Raw genomic sequence first — 19815 nt, 5'->3', positions numbered from 1 at the left:
AATGTTGTGCTTTAAGGTCGGCTCACGTGCTGTGCCTTGCGTTTTCATCCTGCAGCGTGCACACGGCCCAAGTGTATTTAATCCTCATTACAGTGAAGCAAGCTATAAACTCAAAGCACTGGTTTAAAAGTCCAGTGTGTAAAATTTTGAAAGAAGCCCGGAATTTAAGTTAGCACGCCTGGTAGCGCGCTCCGTATTTAGACCACTCTTAGGCGGGCTTCCTCAAAAAATAGCGACGCAAGATAGCGGGTAACTGGAGCAAGACCCTTATTGCTCTATGTATGTTCTTATACATATGGAAACTGTTCTAAGGATAGAAAAAAGACATTTTTTTTATCGTAATGTGAGTATACACTTTTAGTAATGTATTTATGGGCCATATGTTAAACTTTTACCAATGTAAAAATCATAAATCAAGTCAACTGATACACACTGGATCATAAATTGCAGCCTGTGGCTTCCCTCAGATGACCTAAACACCAATTGTCAGTTCTTTTATTTTTCATTTAGGACTCCAATAGAGCAGCCTCTGATGACGAACGTCTCTATAAAACAGCACACTTAACCCTCTGTTTCCAGCCTCCTTCAAAAACACGTGGCTACCGCCAATACTTTTTTTCCAACATGTTTGAAATTTGACAAAAACAAGGCAGACAAATGGTACAAAAAACACCTGACTAGGTGTATAGTTTGTGATGTCACAAGGGGCTGTTTTTCGACGAGCACAGGATGTACTTTTTTGACAGGCCGGAGGCATTATGGGTACAAATCACTGGAATGGTGAAGTTTGCTAGACGTTAGGAAACGTGATGATATAATCCGCCACAGAAGTGAAAGCTCACGACGGCCCTTTGACTCTCTGGGGTAATTACACTGGAGTTGAATGTTTACATTCACTAATTAGCCCCGTGATGTTTGCCAACTGACCACAGCCGAGGAGGTGACGGACCAGCAGGCTCATGATCCGGTCGCCTCGGATGCCGGGCCGTTCCGTAAGACTTTGATCCGGCGGCTGAACAGGCGAGTCTCGCCACAACCTATCAAAGCAGCACATCTCCTCGCAGAAAGCTTGACTTTCTTATCACAACACGGAACCCCGCTCCTGCCTTACACACAAGACGGACCCCAGGCTTGTGGGTGGTCCTGGGGCTTAGCTGTGTAATAACAGCACCGGGCTGTTCCGAGAAGACATGGAGTACAGTGAGAATGCCTCATTTCAGCCAGATAGCAATCGTCTGATAACCTCGATTGGACTGATAAGGTGAGTCGGGCATAAAGCTCGCCAACTCGAGGTGAGGAACATGAAACGTTCGCCGTGCGGAGAAAAGAGAAGACCTCCGGCCCCCCGAGGGGGAAAGAAATGGCATGCACTGCCAAGATTATGGCGATTCTTATAGGTTTAAATATCAGATCCTCAGCAGCCATTCCATGCCCATATCTGAGCGCTAGCGTGAGGCCTGTCCTTGAGAGGTGAAGGGGAGGAGCCGCCCCGACTGGCGGAGCCAAGTATTGTTTCCCCACATGGTGCCACCGTCCCACGTCAGCAAGTCGCCAGGACCAGGACTTGGACGGCGCTGCAGAGTGGAAGGAAAGAGAGAGCGGGGTGTGGTCTCATCTTGTCTGCCCCGTTTCCTGCTCTCCACACCGGCTCTAATTGGAAATTTGGGTGGCCCTGTTTATTTACATGGTTGAAATGCGGCGAGGTTGTATTTATATTTTCATGGCGCGTTCTCAGCAGTGCAGCATTACACAGACTTCCCCAGAGAGCACTGTGGGAGAGAGTGCAGAGGAGCTCGACAGTCGGAGTTCCACCGTGTGTGTGTGTGTGTGTGTGTGTGTGTGTGTGTGTGTGTGAGTGTGTGTGTTCATGAAAGAGGAGTGACGAAAGCGGTATCTCGTTTCTTCTGCTGAAACGTTGCTTACTGGTGCTCAGGTAAGCGCTTCAACTTGTCTTCTGTTCACCTTCAAACTTCAAACTAAAGCGTGAGGATAATTTTTCAAATGACACACTTTTTGTTTTGACATTCATAAGAACCATAAGGACACAAATGGCGCAGGGACAATACAAATGAATTCATCAGGGTTGGTATTTGGATTATAACAAATTGTTATGGATTGATTTCTGTTTGTTTTTTGCCTTCATATTTTTCCTTCACTGACTGGTCTTTTTTCCAACTTCTTTGTTATTGTGCACCACATTTAAGTCTGTAATGAATGATTTTTTTGGCAATATAGTAATTTTTGAGAAATTGTTCTTTGCAAATTTCAAATTTTGAAAAATTAGTTTGATAATTTCCATCCTCTCCAGTCCCACAAATTCTCAGCGGTTATAAATTATCCTAGTAGAGCCATGTCAGAGCAGTGGCATAGTGTGTGTGTGTGTGTGTGTGTGTGTGTGTGTGTGTGTGTGTGTGTGTGTGTGTGTTTACCTTGCAGACCGTTGACTGGCAGAAGGAGGAGCTTTCAACTCAGGGCCATGGCTGCATGGAACCCCGGACCTGACTTCTGGATAAAGTAAACACAAGAGCACACACACAAACACACATCTTCAAGACTCTCTCTCCCCTTTCTCCCTCTCTCTCTCTCTCTCTCTCTCTATCTCTCTCTCTCTCTCAATCACTCATTCAGTTACTTCCCCCCCCCCTCTCTCTCTCTCCCTCTCTCAATCACTCATTCAGTTACTTTCTCTCTCTCCCTCTCTCTCTCTCTCTCTCTCTCTCTCTCTCTCTCACACACACACACACACACACACACACACACACACACACACACTCCTCCCTGCCTGTCAGCTGGAGACCACACACCCAGACCACACAGAGACTGAGAACACTCAGAGCCACTCTCACGCAACACGGCCCATGCGGCTGTCACTCTGACCACCTTTTTCTGTCAGTGGTGAGTTCACCGACTCACGCACAAAGCAAAATGTATCTGTGTTTCCAAGACCTGTAAGCCAACACAGTTCTTTTAATGTAGGAAATTGCAGGAAATCCAAAGAGAACAATTTCAGATGGCATAGAAAAAAATGTGTGTGTACATTTTTTTCATGAGAGAGAGAGAGAGAGAGAGAGAGAGAGAGAGAGAGAGAGAGAGAGAGAGAGTTAACTAATAATTTTAAATTACACAGATTTTTTTTTCTATTGGTTCCAGTTCCCCATAGAGATCCTCCAACCGATCATACATCACTCTCTGCTGGCCATTTATTGTAACTGCATGTCAAAATCTTCAGGGCCCGAAACACAGACAGTCCACAAATGCACACCTGCACAACAGAAAGACATTTAACATTCATGTTATTTAGACCATAAAGCCACATCTATTCTTTCATCCATTCATTCATTTCCACTGCACTCACAGTTGTGGGAGTTTGCTGTTGTAGGGTGAAGGCAGGGTGACAACATGGACAAGTCGCTGGGGAGAAGAGCTCCCAATTGTGTGATTGTCTTTTTTATCATGTCTGTTTTTGTGCTCCATCTGCAAATGAAGTTCCTAACGGATAAATAAGGTGAATTTGATTTGTTTTGCCTCATGTGCATGTTTTTGGACTGTGGGTGGAAACTGGAGTATCTGCAGAGAATCCATGCAGACACAGGGAGAACATGCAAAGTTCACACTCAAAGGCCCCAGGCCCGGGATTGAACCCACAACCCTCTTGCTGTGAGGCGACAGTGCTGAACATATCATGTATTTGACTCTCACTTATTCATCTTTTTTCCTCCTTGGAAAACCTGACAGGCACTGCTTCATTGAACTGACAGGGTTTGGCTTTATTTTGAAATGGAGAGACACTTGGTGGACTGATGTCAATAGAGATTTAAGGATGTTCATGATTAGCACTGCAGCTTTCCCCATTTCCCAAGCCCTTGGCCCTAGGCTGCTGCTCAGTGTGTGTTTCCTGACGTGATCTCCTCACTGGTTTCTTGGGAATTTTCTTTCGAGGCTTCTCATCCTCTGTCTGTTGGAGGAAATCTGGATTATGGCTAAACTAGACCACTTCCTGCTTTGTCTAATGATTTTTCAGTCCGGCGTCCTTTCCTCCGTGTCTCTGTGACGGCTGCAGATTGCCAGCCAAACCAAACAGGCGGCCCATCCCCTTGCACCAGTGCCAGGTAGAGTAGCGCATTGTTCTGCTTATCGGCCCCACAAGTGTTTACCTCTATTGTTTTCCATTACTTTGCAGCTACTTATCTGATGGCTGCTTTTCCTCCCCATCAATAATAATGCATTTGCCGTGGTGCTCTTGACATTTGATTTGTCAGAGAACAATTAAGACTTGTCATTAATGCGGCAGAAACAGAATGGTTTCCTGGCAACACGGAGGGTTTTTCATTCCTGGCATGTGGGTGTTCAGTGAATGATTATGTGAACCATAGTGGAATATTTACATAATAAAATAAAACAGGAATTGAAGTGTCAGTGCCTTGATCAGCACAAGGTCTTATTGAGAGCTCTTGAAGTCATGACCATAAAAAATGTTTATCTTAACATTTCCTCTCACAGGCTCCGGTGGCAGAGGAACTATGACCCGGCAGAGGACCAATAAGTGGCGATTATAGGATTTGCAGAGTCATTTTATGGGGTTGGTGTTTATGGAAGGGGAGTGAGAGGTCGACACCTACCTTAGTGCCAGATCAACAAGCAGGATCAGCCAAAGTCAACAGGGTTAAACGGTGCTGTCATCATATCCTCTGCGGGGGCAGAGGTTCAGCTGCAGCTGAACCTGGCTTCAGTTTACAATTACCACAAGCTTTGGGAAATTGTAATCTGAAGGGATAGTTCAGTTTTGTCAAACGCAGAAGCTTCCTTTTTATATTTCGGCATTAACGTTTCCATCTCATCCAAATTGATTTGCTGGATCGCACTCTGTCACTGAGTACCAGAATATCCAACTGGTGAAAAACTGGTGAATAGGAATTTAGGGATAGGAATTTAAAAACACGCAAATGAATGATGATTTGAAAGAAGCCACAGGTGAATGTTTTATTAAACTTCATTGAGATATGAAATCTTTTTTCCAAGAGGGACTTAGCCAAAACTAAGATAGATAGTTTTAATCACTTATCGCAGGTCAGCTGTTTCATGTTGGATAATGATTCAACCTGGTCTGATTCTTCATTCCTGATGACTCAAGACAGAAGCAATATCATTCTCTTTCTGTGACAAATATGACTGACTCGTTTTCCTTTTTGTGCATTTATTTCCCTTGAACTTTTATTTAGATTAATTGTGACATAAAGTGATGCATTATTTATATAATTTTTAATTCTTTGGTGTTTCATTTCAGAGTAGATTGTCCCCTTAATATTTTGTCATTGAAGCCTGATGATAAATAGATGCATGTTTCTGTGTTTGAGTCACAGATGACGCAGGATTTTATATCTCATCCTGGCGCATATACAGTATTTCAACTTCAACAATAATCATGCAAATGTATTACACATAAAATGCACACACACTGGTGTGCATGAGTGTTGCGTCATGTGTTTGTGTTGAGTTTTTTGATTTGATTGACTCAAAGATCTTACAGTCAGGTTGTGTGAAACAAAATATTTCATTGGAAACAGCAAAACTGATGGTGGTTCGCGGATGTAATTTATGGTTATCACTCATGGCCATTTCTAAATTCAATTTTGAAGTCATTCTGGAGGTCGCAATAACAATAATAATAATAATAATAATAATAATAACAATACATGATTTACAAACTGAAATGAAAAATCTGTTATTCTCACACTTGGCTTTTTCAGTCATATAATACAATATCAACATTTTTATGATTCATTCGCTGCTGCTTTACAGGCCTGAGAACCTGAATGTTCCTCTGTTGCAGGTCCCAAAGGTCGTTCACAAAAGTGGTATTTCTTCCCGTTTATGCGGCCATCAGTTTCAGGTGAAGAGGAACGGAGCCAGCGTCCCCACCAAGTCAGGATACGAGTGCGGTTCCGTTTCCACCTTGACTTCCTTCGTTCCAGTCAGGTATAAAGCCACGACATGACCGCAGCACATCCATGACCAGGGAGTGGCTTTCGGATCACACGCTGCTGTCCAGTTTTTCTTTTTCCCTTGTGACCCGCTGAGGCGGAGGTTTCATTTCTACATCACTTTTACAAAAATACCTGAGAGAGTGCGTGAAACAAAAATAAAAACTGAACACGAGGTCTTGTAGCAAAGCCTTCCGCTGTTCCACCGTGTGTGAAACACACCTACCAACGTGTGTGCATGTGACATCACACAATAGAAAGCAAAAAAATGTTAAATATTTACAATTACAAATCAATTACAAATAACACATGGTGCTTTTTTTTTTTTAGCATTTTAAAAATAAATGTTTAAAAACAATTGGGGAGAGGGAAAGGCCAACAATGGTTGAACATTACTTACAGACATGAAGTTGTCAGTGAGTGACAAATAGGGAAACTAGTCACTTCAAAGGAAAAGTGGTAATTACAACAATCTGAATCATATTTGGATTTTGTTTCTTCAGTTCCACATAATTGAAAAAAACAATAAAGACATCCACCTTTGAAATCATGAGGGTGTCCTGTTGTACATGTAGAAGCACCAATATAAACAAAACGTGTCACGACTGTGTAAAATTCTCCAAACACACACCAACGCAAAATCTCTTTATATCTTTGTGCAATGAATGCCAGAATTAAATCAAGCTCTATTTCATCCCCTTTGACATATCAGTGTTTGTCTAAGGGGCCAATCTTCCTGTGCACCTGTTCGAGTACTTCCTGTCTCTCTCGCCCTCCGCTTCCCTCACCCCTCACCCCTCAACCCTCAAACCGCATCCTTCACAATCTCAAAGTCAGACTCACAGAGAAACACACACACACACACACACACACACACACACACACACACACACACACACACACACTCAGGCACATGCAGAACTCCACAGTCACCGACAAAAACAGTGCGAGGCAGCGGTGTGCAGGTGAAAACATGGGGTCTTTCCCATCTCAGGCCGACAGCGTTACACTCAAACACCCCGACCAACAAGCTGGGGTTGTGTTACCATCATACAACTGAGTGTGTGTATGTGTGTATGAGATAGAGAGAGGGGGGGGGGGGGGGGCAGAGGGGAAGAGGGAGAGAGCGTGAGAGTTGCGTGAATGCATGTCACTCCTGAATATGCTGCAGGGGTCTCTGGGAATAGTCGATTGTCAGAGAGGTGCTCTGCTCCTGGATGTGATCATAGGCCCGCAGATAGTGGCCGTTGTGCTGCTGGTAATAGTAGACCAGTTTCCTGGCAAACATGGGCTCCACCTAAAATTGAAATGAAGTTTTTGTGACAAAAACGTGCCACTGCTGAATCATACCGCAAGTTACCGAGCCGCAAGCACAGTTCTAGTGCCTGGTTGCAGTGGGGCATCGTCATAAATACTTTTTTTTTTTTTTTTACTTTTCTCATTTCTGAGGAGTTTATTATTATGCTACAGTCATTGGGAAATGCTAGTTGCGTTTCAGTATTAGTTTGATTTTAGTTCATTTGTTTTCATTCTGTTCACTCTCCATTAGTGGGCTTTTGAATATGTATATAGAGAATATGCCATCTTCTTCTGAGGTTTTCAGATCACAGGGTCTTGATTGTTTTTTGGTTGTTTTTTTTTTTTTTTTTTACAATCGATACATAAATACGGTGAATTAATGATACAAATTCATGCACATTTCACTGTGCTAATTTAAAATGTATCCAGACTTTTTTGTTGTTGAGTTACAGCGACATCCTAAGCCTGCGAAACATCTCGAGATAACAAGAAAAGAAAACATTTGGAGAGATGGTTTTGATTCTAGATTTATCTAGCTGTAGTCATCTCACATTAGCAAATTATTGCTTTATGCTCAAAACACATTTGCAAATAAAAACATTCAGAACTTTCAGACACATTTTGAGTAGAGTATTTATTTTAAGAACTTAGGGGAAACAAAGCAATAAAATATTAGATACCTTTGCTGTCATCAATTTCCTGGGCCTTTGTGGGTCAGAGTATTCATCACCGAAGCACAGCACCACCTGGTATCTGGGCAAGTGTCGTCCATTATGGGCAAATTCTTGCAGCTCTGAGAAAAAGAAGATTTTTATTTTTTCAACCACACTTTGTTTTATATTTTTAAAGGAGGCAAATCAGAAGAAGAAGAAGAAGAAGAAGAATCAGGAGGAGAAGGAGCACAGTTTACAACCATAGCAAAGCGAGCATGTGTTACCCATCACAGCACATATACCCGCCCACTGCTTTTCTGGAAAAGTCTGATGGGGTTGATGGAAAGTTTAGCACAAAATGGCCCAGCAAACAGCATCCAGTAATTCTGCGTGGTCGACCACAGGAGGTAGGAGGGGACTCCACACGTCTCAGGCCCATTGCTGATAATGTGACAACCATCTTACTGCGGCCTTGCTACCATCAGGGGATTTACCCTCACTGTCACTATTATTATCAACAGCACCCAAATGTCAACATGACCACAACTCTCAACTAATTGTAAATATGACTAAGTGGCTGTAACAGCTATGACTGCACTATATATCACAACACTTATTTGTGTAGCTAGATCCCCATGTCACTTTGCATCATTGAAAATAGACTGTTGCTCTTCTTTTAATGTTAATGTTTCCAGGACAGATTATATTTCCTCTAAATTCAGTTGTTGTTTTTGTTATTTCATCATCAACAGTGGGGTGACTGTAAGTGAGTACGTAGAGCTACGTGTCCAGTTTGAACTCCACTCCATCCCAGTCTCTGTCGTTCTCCGTCTGTCCTCGGGCAAGACGCTTTGCCCACATTGTCTCATGTGAATGTGAATGTTCGGCAGTGGTGTCGGGACTGTTAGTCTGCTCCAGGGTAGCAGTGTTTGCTCATGTAGTTTACCGCCATTTTTGTGTGAATGAATAAGGTTCCAATGTAAAGCGCATTCAGTACGAAAGGCAGGACATGAATCCAAAAATAATACTAAACTAAACTTTTAATGCTAAAGATAAAATGCCAAATTGTCAGCTACAGTTAAGACAAATTAAATGTGCTGAAAGATGTACATAACATTTTAATATATTTTGATATATGCACTTATTTTACCGTTAAATAGCGTGTTTTTTTTTTAAACATTTCTGCATTAAATACTGCAAACACAGTAAAGCTGTGTACACATTTGTGACTAATATGAATTTTGTTTTGTTCCTTTTGCTTCTTCCACTTATAAAACCCATGAGAACAGGAACAAATGTGGTCTGTGGGGTCCATTACATGACACAGTTTAAATCCACTGCTAGCAAAGATGAAAAAAAAACAAAAAACAGGGCAGTTCACAGGAACAATCTCATTGTGAAAGAGGGCTGCGAAAACTGCAAGTACTACAGGTAAACCTGTTTTAGTGTTTTGAATGAGACAGATAAGAGCAAGGGAGATTTCTTTCACCATTTGATCTAAATTATGGTACCTCAAAAAGAGTTGCTCTGACCGCACACATGCGTCTGAGACGACGATGCTCACCTATGTGGAACTGCTGGGTGTCAAACAATTTGCACGGCTGGTCCTTCTCCAGCTTGTTGGGTTTGTCCACATATGGAGCCAGTGGGCTCTCCCAGTATATCCGTCCCTGGCAGAGGCGCTTAGCATATAATCCATCAGCCCTCATCCACAGCAGCACCCCTCTCTCCAGCGGATGAGGGTCAGCTCCTGGCCTCAGCGACGCGGGCTCCGGGGACGGGAAGAGGATGACCTCTGCCCCACTGTGGAACTTGTCCTCTGAGCAAGGGGAAGAAGAGGAGGAGGATGACGAGGTGATCCGACACCCTTCCAGGCTGCTGGTGGTGACCTCCTTCACCAGAGACTCTCTGTAGTAGAGGGACACGTACAGGCAGTAATCTAGAAAACAAGAAACTGCAGCTGATTACACACGAATACGGAACATTTTCCTTGATCACAATTGGATCGTCAAATGTATTTCTTAACACTGGAAAGCGGATTATTGCAGAATCCCATATCCTAATCTGTCATCTTGTGAAAGATGTAAAGTAAGCCACTTACAAATCTATTTTGATTACTCAGAACTCAGATATGAGAATGGGGAAGTAAATATGTGTTTATCTTTAACAGACAAATACATATATTTTGAAGAAAGGGGAAGGAAGTGTGAGTGTGGCTATGTGTATTTTCTTATTATTAGACCAAGAGAATTCTCTACCTGTTATTGAGTGGTTGTGCTCCAGTGAAAAAATGGGGGGCTGAGACTCTGAATAGTGAGGGGGGAAAGGGTGCTGAAAACCTGCACAAAGGAAAAAAGAAAGACATACATCACATCGCTAGAAAAATGCACTGCAACTGCCGTTAAAAAACAAACAAACACAAGAAGTACACAACTCCAGAGTACATGGGGAATTGTTTGTGTGTTTGCAAAACCATTTCACTTCTTGCCCCAACAAAAAATAAAATAAAAAAAAAAACAAAGGAAGGGTTCTGTAACAAAAACAAAGGCCAATGTGAATTTGAGTGTTTAGTTTTTGTCCGTGACTTCCTGTTTTATTTTGAAAATGTAACTCTCCTCTTGTCAGTCAACTTGTGACTTGGCTGATTGTCTAGCCCCGCCCTGATTGTCTGCACCTGTTCTCCTTTACCTTCTGCGTTGTCCTTGATATTTTGCCGGAGAAGCAGCGAGTGGTCTGTGCACTTCAGTATTTTTTCTTTGATTCTTTAAAGGATTTCATTGTCACAGTCTTTGTTATTTTAATATGTTTCCTCCCATGTGCATGTATGGTTATCATTGCACAGAAAACTCATGGTTTAAAATTGTTAAGGTTATATCTGCCTATGTTTTTATTTTATCAGTAAAAGTATGTTTACGTTAAGATGTTTTGCTGCATATGTTTGTGTTTTTCAGCACATAGGTTAGGGATTGTGTGTGTGTGTGTGTGTGTGTGTGTGTGTGTGTGTGTGTGTGTGTGTTTTGCTAGCAACATCTCCCAGGATCACCGGCGGCGCGTCTTCGGTGCGTGCGTAGTGTGAGGCGCATTTTCCGAGCGAGGCGTCTCGATCAGTTTACGCGAGGATTGCAAGCTCACGCGACAACCCCGGTAGTTTCGCGTGTATTTGAAGAAAACGACAGCGAAACGCGTTTTGCTGTCCCTGTCTGGTCTCATACAAAATGCAGGTATCTAAAGTATACATTGATATTGTTCATTAAAGTTTCAGATTTAAAATGAAATCTGCTTTATGTCTACTTTATTTGATCCGAACAGTTGCCGAAGCTGATACGTCACATTTACGTTTCAAAACACAGCACATTTAAAAACAAAATCCAGCACATCGTACGAAAATCAACCAGATCCACCGTGTTTTCTAATCATTGAGTTCCTGCCTGAACGATTCTACCTGCTGTAATTAAAGCGGTGCGTCTACCAGCTGTGATGTCAGGGTAAAATCAACAAACCCTGATCAGGCCTACTTTCTGAGCTATTTTGTATTAAAATACAAATGCCAATTATTGATCAATGAAGAGATATTTATTTTTAGTGATTTCAACAAATACATTTAAAAATTATATTCACTTAGATGTCTGTTGATATTTTCATATTGCACACTGGGCCTTTACTGGAAACTGTTATTGATATACCTTTCATTTGTTATCCATATCAAGTTCTTAGAAACTAATACAGTAACTGTCTCAGTGATATAAATAATTTATTTTCAACATAGATTAAACAGTGTTCCTCTTTTCCTGACTGTTTTGTTTCTGTTCTTTACTGCAAGCAAAGATTCCGTCACATTCCCACATAGTTCACTGAAACTAACCTTTAGCCAAAGGTTTCATCTGAAGTACCTCGAAACAAGGCCTCAGTGGCGAACGTCATTTCTACACATCTTGTTTACGTATTTAAAAAAAATAAAAAAAAAAGGAGATACTGCAGCTGTGCACCATGCCCACAGTCAATTGTCAACTTTCTTGTTTCTTGTCTATCTAGAAAACCTGAATGTAACGCAGCATCTTACCATTTTCTGGGTGTGATCCCAGCCAAGAGCGACTGAACGCTGGCTGGTAACCGTGCTGCACCTCTGCGTGTGAAGGTGGCATAGGTTGCTGTTGTGGTGGTGAGTAGTTCCTCCAATCTCTTCTGTCCTGAGAAAGCATGTAAGCCGGTACCTGAGGCAGAATCATGGGGGTTTGGATTAGAACAGGCCTTCATTAGAGTTTACTGAAATCTGTAAAACATCTATAGTAAATTTGATTTTAAAATGTGAATACACAGCCTCCTAGGGCATGCAGCAACCAGAAACTCTGCTGACCTGACTGTGCAGGGATGCGTATGGAGGAATATAGCTGAGGGAGTTTACATGGGATTGGGTCTCCTCCAAAGCACTCATCTTCATTCCTAGAAAAACATGCAACATGTTTGTCACATGGTGAGTCCACGAAAAAAAGAAAATGCTTTATGCATTGACGTGGTGAAAAAATGCAGCGTATAGCATTTGCACAGTCCAAACAATGCACTCAACCTCCATGGTCTTGTTTTACTGTTTGCAATTCTCAATTAAAAAAAAAAAAAAAAAAAAACAGTGAAAGACAAAAAATAAAAGGTGTGGCACTTTTGTTACGTTTAAAATTTACAATTTGGATCGCACTGCCCCTAAAAAAAATCTAGCCCACACTAACTTAACAAAAAATACAACTGATAGGTTGAGAATAGTTAGATGCAAATTAATTGAGCCCTGCATAAACAGCTGAGGGATCGCCTGCAAAACCTGTTTAGAGGTGACCATAAACACTTTTTGGCATGACTTCATAATGCAAGGCTGAGCAGCTTGCACTCACTAACCGAAGCCCTCTAAAAAAAGACTACGGCCCTTTTGGTACATTTGGCTTCCTTTGTACTTCCTGCCTCGTGTGTGTGTGTGTGTGTGTGTGTGACAGGCGTCAAGAGAGGAAAAAAATCAACTATTAAAACAAAGTGCAACACTTTGTAAGATGTAAACCCTTTTTTGACCATTGCTGCAATACAGACAGACCTTTGACTGCTCTTTTTGCACCCATCTACCTTTTTTGGCCTCCTCCGGAATGATTCTGTAGACTTTGTAAGGCTCGGAGATGTCCAGTTGGCTCCTGTCCACCAACTCATCAAAGTCGTTGCTTTTATTCAGAGCACAGCGCAACCTGGTCTTCCACGTGGGAGGATCCGGCTTGTCGATTCCCTCCTTGTGCTTTCCCTTAAACATCGCCCAGGCCTGAAACAATTCAGTCATTGCACAGACCCGTTTACACTTCCTCTTTCTTCAGAAGACTTCTAAAGAGTAAATCTGCATCGCCTAAAAAAATAACCCCGCGGTGAGAGTTTCTACGCACAGCCAAGTGCAGGTTCGGCTTCAGGTTAGGCGAGCAGGTGGGGCTGATCTGACCTTAAAAAGAGCGGCGTCCTCCTCTCTGTTGTAGTCCTGTTTTCCTGCGTGTTTCCACGGAATACGAAAGATGGACTTCTCATCGTTCTCCCACACCAGGCCTGGAAACTTCTTGCTCTCAATTTGATCAATCAGCCACTGTCTCAGCTTGCCGTTGCCGCAGCTACCGGGCAGGCCGCTGTCCTCATCCGGATTCATCTCTGGAAGCAGTAAGTTTATTCATTCAAATACATATATATATTAGTATTAAACTTAACCTGGATAATGTTTCAGTATGGTGGTGATTAGAGGACTTTCAGTGGTTGTGATTGTGTTGTCGCCAGTCAAAACCTGAGTGCATCATTGCAAAGCCTCGTCGGCCTTTTTCACAATTAGAAAGAACTTTAAACAAAATATTATCGTTTTTATTTTTATTTTTTAAATATTAATATTGTTGTCCAGAGCTGAATCCCAATGGTTCATCTCCTGACCGTGGGTGAACTGTCAAGAAAGAGGTTTTCAATAACACACGTGTGGCGGCAAAAATGAATCATGACTCATCGTGTGACTTCAGTAAGTTAAAATTAAAATTCCTCAGCCTCAAGGTAATAATGAAACTAGAATACCTAAATGTGACAAACATGTTTCAATGTGGCTCATTTCATAGCACAAAAAAACAACAACATAAACCGGTGAGCACAGGAAAAGAGAATTTTGCACCATCGAGAACTTTCGAGCTTGATGACCTCATTAGTCGATGCTATCTTTTCAGTCTTCTTGCCATATCTGATAAAACAGTGGCTGAAACTGCGCAGGTTTTTTATCTGTTTTTTGAGGTGTTTTTCTTCTAAATCATGTCAAAATAACCAGAGGGTTGCTTTTTTTAAAAATAAAAAGGGAAGGGGGAAAAAAACACAGCTACTGCAGCTGCTTACCTCTGATCATGTGTGTCTCTTCCGATGAGATCTGTTCTCAGGGGGGCTTGGCGTCCTACTCCCTTTGACACTTTGTCAAAGGGAGGAGCCTTAAGCTTCAGGCCGTGAGAGCTTCAAGAGCACAGCTCTATTCTTTGCGCACTAGTTAGATTGCCCACGCAGCTGTGGTGGGGAATCCCTTCAGAGACAGTCACCTGTGTGGCTCTTACCAGCATTCAGTCTTTGCCCACACATTTTTCTGCTGTTTTCTTGTTGGCCTGTGAGATTAAACTAATTCCCATTGACACGTTTGTTTTTATCTTCTGAGGAGCAACTTTGTGTGAGCGTGTGTGAGAGGGAGGGAGAGAGAGACAAGTGGAGAGAGAGGAAAAATTCAACGATAAAAGTGCAACACTTTGTAAAATGTAAACCATTCTTTGACCATCGCCGTGGCACAGACAGACTGTGTGTATATACATATAAATTGGTATATAAATATATATACAAATACACATATATATATATGTATATATATGTATATATACATATATACATATATATATATATATATATATATATATATATATACATATATGCATATATATACATATATGCATATATATATATATGTATATATGTATATATATATATATATATATATATATACATATATATATATATATATATACATATGAGAGAGACTTTTTGCACTGCTGCCCTCCGGTGGTTGTGCATGCACATTTTACATTTTTTTCACAGACCTCTATTTTTTTTTCTCATAACTGTTTTTTTTAATGCTTTCATGTCAAAGACAAAGAAAACAGATTATGCAGATTGAGCATACTGCTTTGGGTGTTGCCATGCATGAACTCTCAAGCACATCAGATAAACAGGAAGACAACCAGGAAATAAGAAACTTGTGTTTTCTTTCACCTCCATTATGCCAGTCTCTCTGACTGCAACATTTAAAATGAATGTGTCCCAATACAAAATAAAAAAAAGATACAAAAACAGAAGCAACAGAGATGATAAGCGACCATTGCTGCATAAACCTTTTTCTGCTGCATGTGCTGGTGGTGCCGGTGGATGAAAATGTCAGTAGTATTTGTTTGCTCCAATGGAGATCAATATCCGGACTTCCAGAGAGGTCCACAGTAGTGCAGCACTGAGCAGCGACGTCACAGTCCATACTGAAGGACAGAGAGCTCGCAATGTCCTCCTTGAGAAACGATCAGATGCCTCCTGGTGGTGGAGACGCCCGCGTCTTCTCCTCTTCTGCATTTTCTTTGGACACACTGGCAAGCAAGCATCGTATGTGAGCCTCGTCGTTGAAGGGATTGTCCTTGTATTCCAGCCGTAGCCATTCCCTAAGCTGTGAGGAGACGGTAGAATCTCACAACAATGCAACATTCTCATGGTGTATGCTTTCCCTTTCTTCTTTCTATGTTTCCCTATTTAACACTCAGTGCCAGGAACCAGGAAGTTCACCTGATAAGCCTGTGTGGCCTCAAACTCCTGGAGCTGCTGTTGGAAACCAAGGTTGGGGCCTGCGCATGGTCGCACCACCTTCACAGCAGCCAGTACTTCCTGCCAGCCCATCCCCGTCACCGTCATGATGTAAGCTACCACCAGAGTGACACTGCGAGAAATGCCTGCCAGACTGTGAAATAAAATGGATAGGCAGAGGTTAGTGCATTTCAATTACAGGTTGACTGTGTAATAGTTTTTTATTATCTATTTATTTTTAGGAGGAGACAGCGACATCAAGTGGTTACATTTTAGATTGCAGCGCTCTTTCACTTAGGGACTGTGCCTTCCCTCTCCCAAGGTTGCCAGTGAACTATGGTGGCCTGCGAGCAAAAACTTAGATGCCTCGTACATCATCTTCTTTGTTGGTTTATTTGAGGACGCGAGCGTTTGCCCTTAATACGAAACGTGCTGTCAGGCAGGCTGGCTTCCTTAAGAAACAGCGTGGAGCCTCACTTCTGGTGCGCAAAATGACAGCTGACTTGGAGCAAACCCTTCTTGCTCTTTGTATATTCTTATATACATATGAGAACCGTTTTGAGGGTAAGAAAACCAAATTCATTTTATTGGACTGTGAGTACACACTTTATTTATGTATTTATGGGCAGTATGTTTCAAGACTCTTCTACAGCAAGACAAGCGGGACAGCAAGCAGTCATACTCATAAGAGCAGGCTTTCCTAGGAAATAATGACTTTGTGAAACTGTGGATTCTCCAGTGAGTTTTAAATCTGACAAAACGGAAAAACTTTAGTGTTCTCATGCAGGTGATGGTCAGGCAAAAAAAACAAAAAACACTTTTGCACTGTTGGACACTTTGTTGCACATGCTCTAGTGTTCAGAGTTCAGTTGCTGTTTAATGCACTTTTGTTTTATCAATGCACAAACTCCACTTTTGTCAAAGTCTATGTGTCTGGGATTTTTAACTCAAAATACCACAATAAGTGTGGTGCCACAGTCTCGTTAATGAAGTCTCATTGTACTGTGAGATGCTGAGACTTATATCTGTTGATTCCCATCTGAATCAACTCAAGACTTTTGTTTATTACAAAGCGTCAGAAATGTTATAACCAAACTGAATAAATCTGGTAAATAGACAATGTAACCCACACTAGAGTGGCAGCAACATAACAAAAGACTCTACATTACAATCCTCTTCTACTCGACAACTACAGCAGCGAACGCAGCTTCACCACCAATCTTATAAATAGCTTCTTGTTCCCCTGTTTTTATTTTTTGTGAGAGGACCTTCTGTCCACCAAAAATAACTGGCCCCTGAGAATGACTTCAACACTGTGTGTCCACAATCGCACAGCAGCGAAGAAGTGTCCAGCTCAGTTACATGAGCTGCTTCGATTCTTGAGTGGAGGACACAAGAAAGCGATCCTATTCTCACCAGTGGACGAGGCAGCCTTCTTCTTTCAGCCGGGACTCATGCATGAACCGTATGCTCTGTTTAAAGTGTTGAGTCCTGTGGAGCACACAAAAAAAAATTGTCATTTTAAATTGCAAAAGAAAAAGAAAATGAAAAAGAAAAAAGGCACAGCCTCCAGTGAGGGAGGAGTCGTTTTAAACTTGGCTAACACACAGCAAAGCTGTAAGTTTGTTTCTATTTTGCACATGGCACGTGAACGTTGGATTTGACTTCGTCTTGCACCTGATCAGATCTGGACGTGAGTGTGTGTGACTTAGGTTGAAGAGGGAGAGAGGCGCCGTCCTATTTCACAAAGCCATTCGGCACTAAGTGAGACACCATGTGGGCTAGGGAAGTGACCACCATGAGTGCGGATCGGAAGATATGTGTATGTTTAAATGCAATATGTGGTTGGAGGCATGCGAGCCTGCAATAATGTGACACATCACTGTGGCTGCCTTCAGACACAGGTTGAGAGCAAGATGTGCAGCTGGCAGAAGCATATCATTTACACTTAGTGAGAAGAAGCCGAGCCTGAGACGCCCACGCTGCACTGCCTCAAAATGGCTCGCTCTCTCGCTCGCTCTCACTCCCTCTCTCTCTGTGAACCTCGTCTTGCCTTCACTCTGAGCTTTGGCGCCGCCACCCTGCACGTGTCGGGTACTTACAGGTTCTGTGTTGGCAGGTCAGCTGCCAAGATGCAAAGATAGGTCATCTCCTGAGGGACGGAGAGCAGACTGGTTACCGGGCAGCAGCCTCTCGCTCCAGCGCATGCGGACAGACGCGGTTCGATAAGCGGCAGGTGACAGATTGCCACGTGCCGACGAAGCCGGCAGCCGACGCCGGCTGTGCTGCCGTGTGAGGAAGGACCGTGAGAGTGTGCAGCTATTTTGAGTGGTGCATGAGAATTAAAGAGTAGTTTAGAAGGGAACAGAATTTGGTGCACTCTAAGGCCCCATTACATACCCATTTTAATGTCTTCATTTTTCACCTCAGACTGCAACATGACTGCAGTAATGTATATATATATGTGTAGGAAATATATATATATATATATATATATATATATATATATATATATATGTATGATAAAAGCTTTAAAGATAGCAAAATTAACCTGCTGTTCAAAACCCTCAGTTTTAGTTTCCGGCTAAAACTGATGCCTTGTTGGTCCTTGTTTGGAAAATGGTACAGCTGCAAGAGTACCAGCTGGGCTTGCAAGAAGAGCAAGAGGACGTATAAGTGCCCCCTGTGACATCACAGGGCGCTGACTTCTGTGACAGGATGTTTTGGAAAAACTGTGGTGTTTGGTGACAGCTGTGCGTAATGCAGGTAATGTGAAAATACGAACCCAATTAAAAAATACATAAACAAATATGAAAGAAGTGAGGCTCCACGCTGTTGAAGGCAAGAATCACCACCTACTCTCCAACCCACACATAGGCACATAGCTCAGCACACTGACCTACCAACCAATGCTGACTGCCTTCTTCTTCCTCCTTCTTTTGTTTCCCATTCTCGCAATAAGCACGAGTAGAAGACGTCCCTTGTGCATTGTAAATAAACTTCTCAGGGTCGACATTCTCTGCCTACTGAATAACCGGACAGACTGGTGTGTGTGTGTGTGTGTGTGTGTGTGTGTGTGTGTGTGTGTGTGTGTGTGTGTGTGTGTGTGTGTGTGTGTGTCACGTGGACATATGTGAATACTTATTCTTCCTTCTAGGAAGAAGGTAAAGGTGCTGTGGGGGTTTTTTAAACAGCAGGTGGAGTTTCTCACCTTGAGGATGGGCGCTGCGCTGTCATGGATGGACAGGATGTGCGTGATGTTGTTTCTGGCTAGCTGCTCTCTGTCCCTTGCGTCTGACACACACACACACACACACACACACACACACACACACACACACACACACACAATGCAAAGCACAAGCGCTGTATTGACAGTCATGTATCAGAATGTTGTGAAAATGGATCAAGAGTGCACTTGTTGTTGGACACACCTTTGAAATTCCCCAAGTATAAGTTTGGGAGGATCTAGAGAGACAAATGTCAATGTCAAACAAAGTTAGAGACAAACAAGCATCACTTCATTGTTGCCTTGATATTTACATTTGACAATAAATATATAAAATAAATAAATAAACTGTTGATCGGGTTAAAACTAGTGTGATCCCATACAACTTTTATCCACCATCTTCACGAATCCTGAAGAAGACAACATCACTCAAAACCACACATTGAAAGGAGGATCAGTCGGCCGTGTCTCTGTGTGGTTATGTGTCAATGTCTACTCGTACCTTATTGATGCCATTACCCATCCTGGCTGAGCCGGTCGGAGGTCTGGCTCGCCGCTTTGCTCCCTCGCTGTTTTCGGGGGGAAGGGTCAGCGTCGCCCTCACAGCGGCTTGGCGACTTCGCAGACTCGCCGAGAGACGAGCGAACGCTGCGGAAGCTCTGTGTTCAAGCGAGCAGAGCACTGCCCGAGTTCACCGTGTGGAACTGTGGGAGTCGTAGTCTCCTGATCCGAGCGGCACGACAAGAAACGTTCATGTGTTGCACGGATCTTCTAGGCGTTGCAGAAACTGTGC

At 42.5% G+C, this 19815-nt stretch overlaps 3 protein-coding genes across 3 annotated transcripts in view; 1 reads left to right on the top strand and 2 right to left on the bottom strand.

Moving 5' to 3' along the window:
• Window positions 1-5517: 5517 nt before the first annotated feature.
• On the bottom strand, window positions 5518-14770 carry irf4a (interferon regulatory factor 4a). The gene is made up of 9 exons (XM_076021491.1): window positions 14309-14770; window positions 13395-13594; window positions 13037-13223; window positions 12288-12373; window positions 11994-12144; window positions 10192-10272; window positions 9498-9872; window positions 7961-8073; window positions 5518-7278 (listed from the first exon to the last, which is right to left on the bottom strand). The coding sequence occupies exons 1-9, from the start codon at window positions 14316-14318 to the stop codon at window positions 7132-7134; spliced, it is 1350 nt and encodes a 449-aa protein (XP_075877606.1). The 5' UTR covers window positions 14319-14770; the 3' UTR covers window positions 5518-7131.
• A 284-nt stretch (window positions 14771-15054) lies between these two features.
• Window positions 15055-19760, bottom strand: dusp22b (dual specificity phosphatase 22b). Its single transcript, XM_076021493.1, has 7 exons — window positions 19525-19760; window positions 19228-19261; window positions 19005-19087; window positions 17896-17945; window positions 17210-17284; window positions 15776-15947; window positions 15055-15659 (listed from the first exon to the last, which is right to left on the bottom strand). The coding sequence occupies exons 1-7, from the start codon at window positions 19543-19545 to the stop codon at window positions 15519-15521; spliced, it is 576 nt and encodes a 191-aa protein (XP_075877608.1). The 5' UTR covers window positions 19546-19760; the 3' UTR covers window positions 15055-15518.
• ripk1l (receptor (TNFRSF)-interacting serine-threonine kinase 1, like) overlaps window positions 15834-19815 on the top strand; it is a 45218-nt gene continuing 41236 nt past the window's right edge. The window contains exon 1 of the mRNA XM_076021489.1: window positions 15834-15973. The gene's annotated coding sequence lies outside the window, so the exon portion shown is untranslated. The remainder of the gene's footprint in view (window positions 15974-19815) is intronic.

Source organism: Nelusetta ayraudi, unplaced genomic scaffold (genome assembly GCF_046127955.1).
Source record: "Nelusetta ayraudi isolate G7.1 ecotype Tasmania unplaced genomic scaffold, CSIRO-AGI_Nayr_v1 ptg000011l, whole genome shotgun sequence".
Classification (NCBI taxonomy): domain Eukaryota; kingdom Metazoa; phylum Chordata; class Actinopteri; order Tetraodontiformes; family Monacanthidae; genus Nelusetta; species Nelusetta ayraudi.
This window is presented reverse-complemented; position numbering and strand designations above follow the sequence as displayed.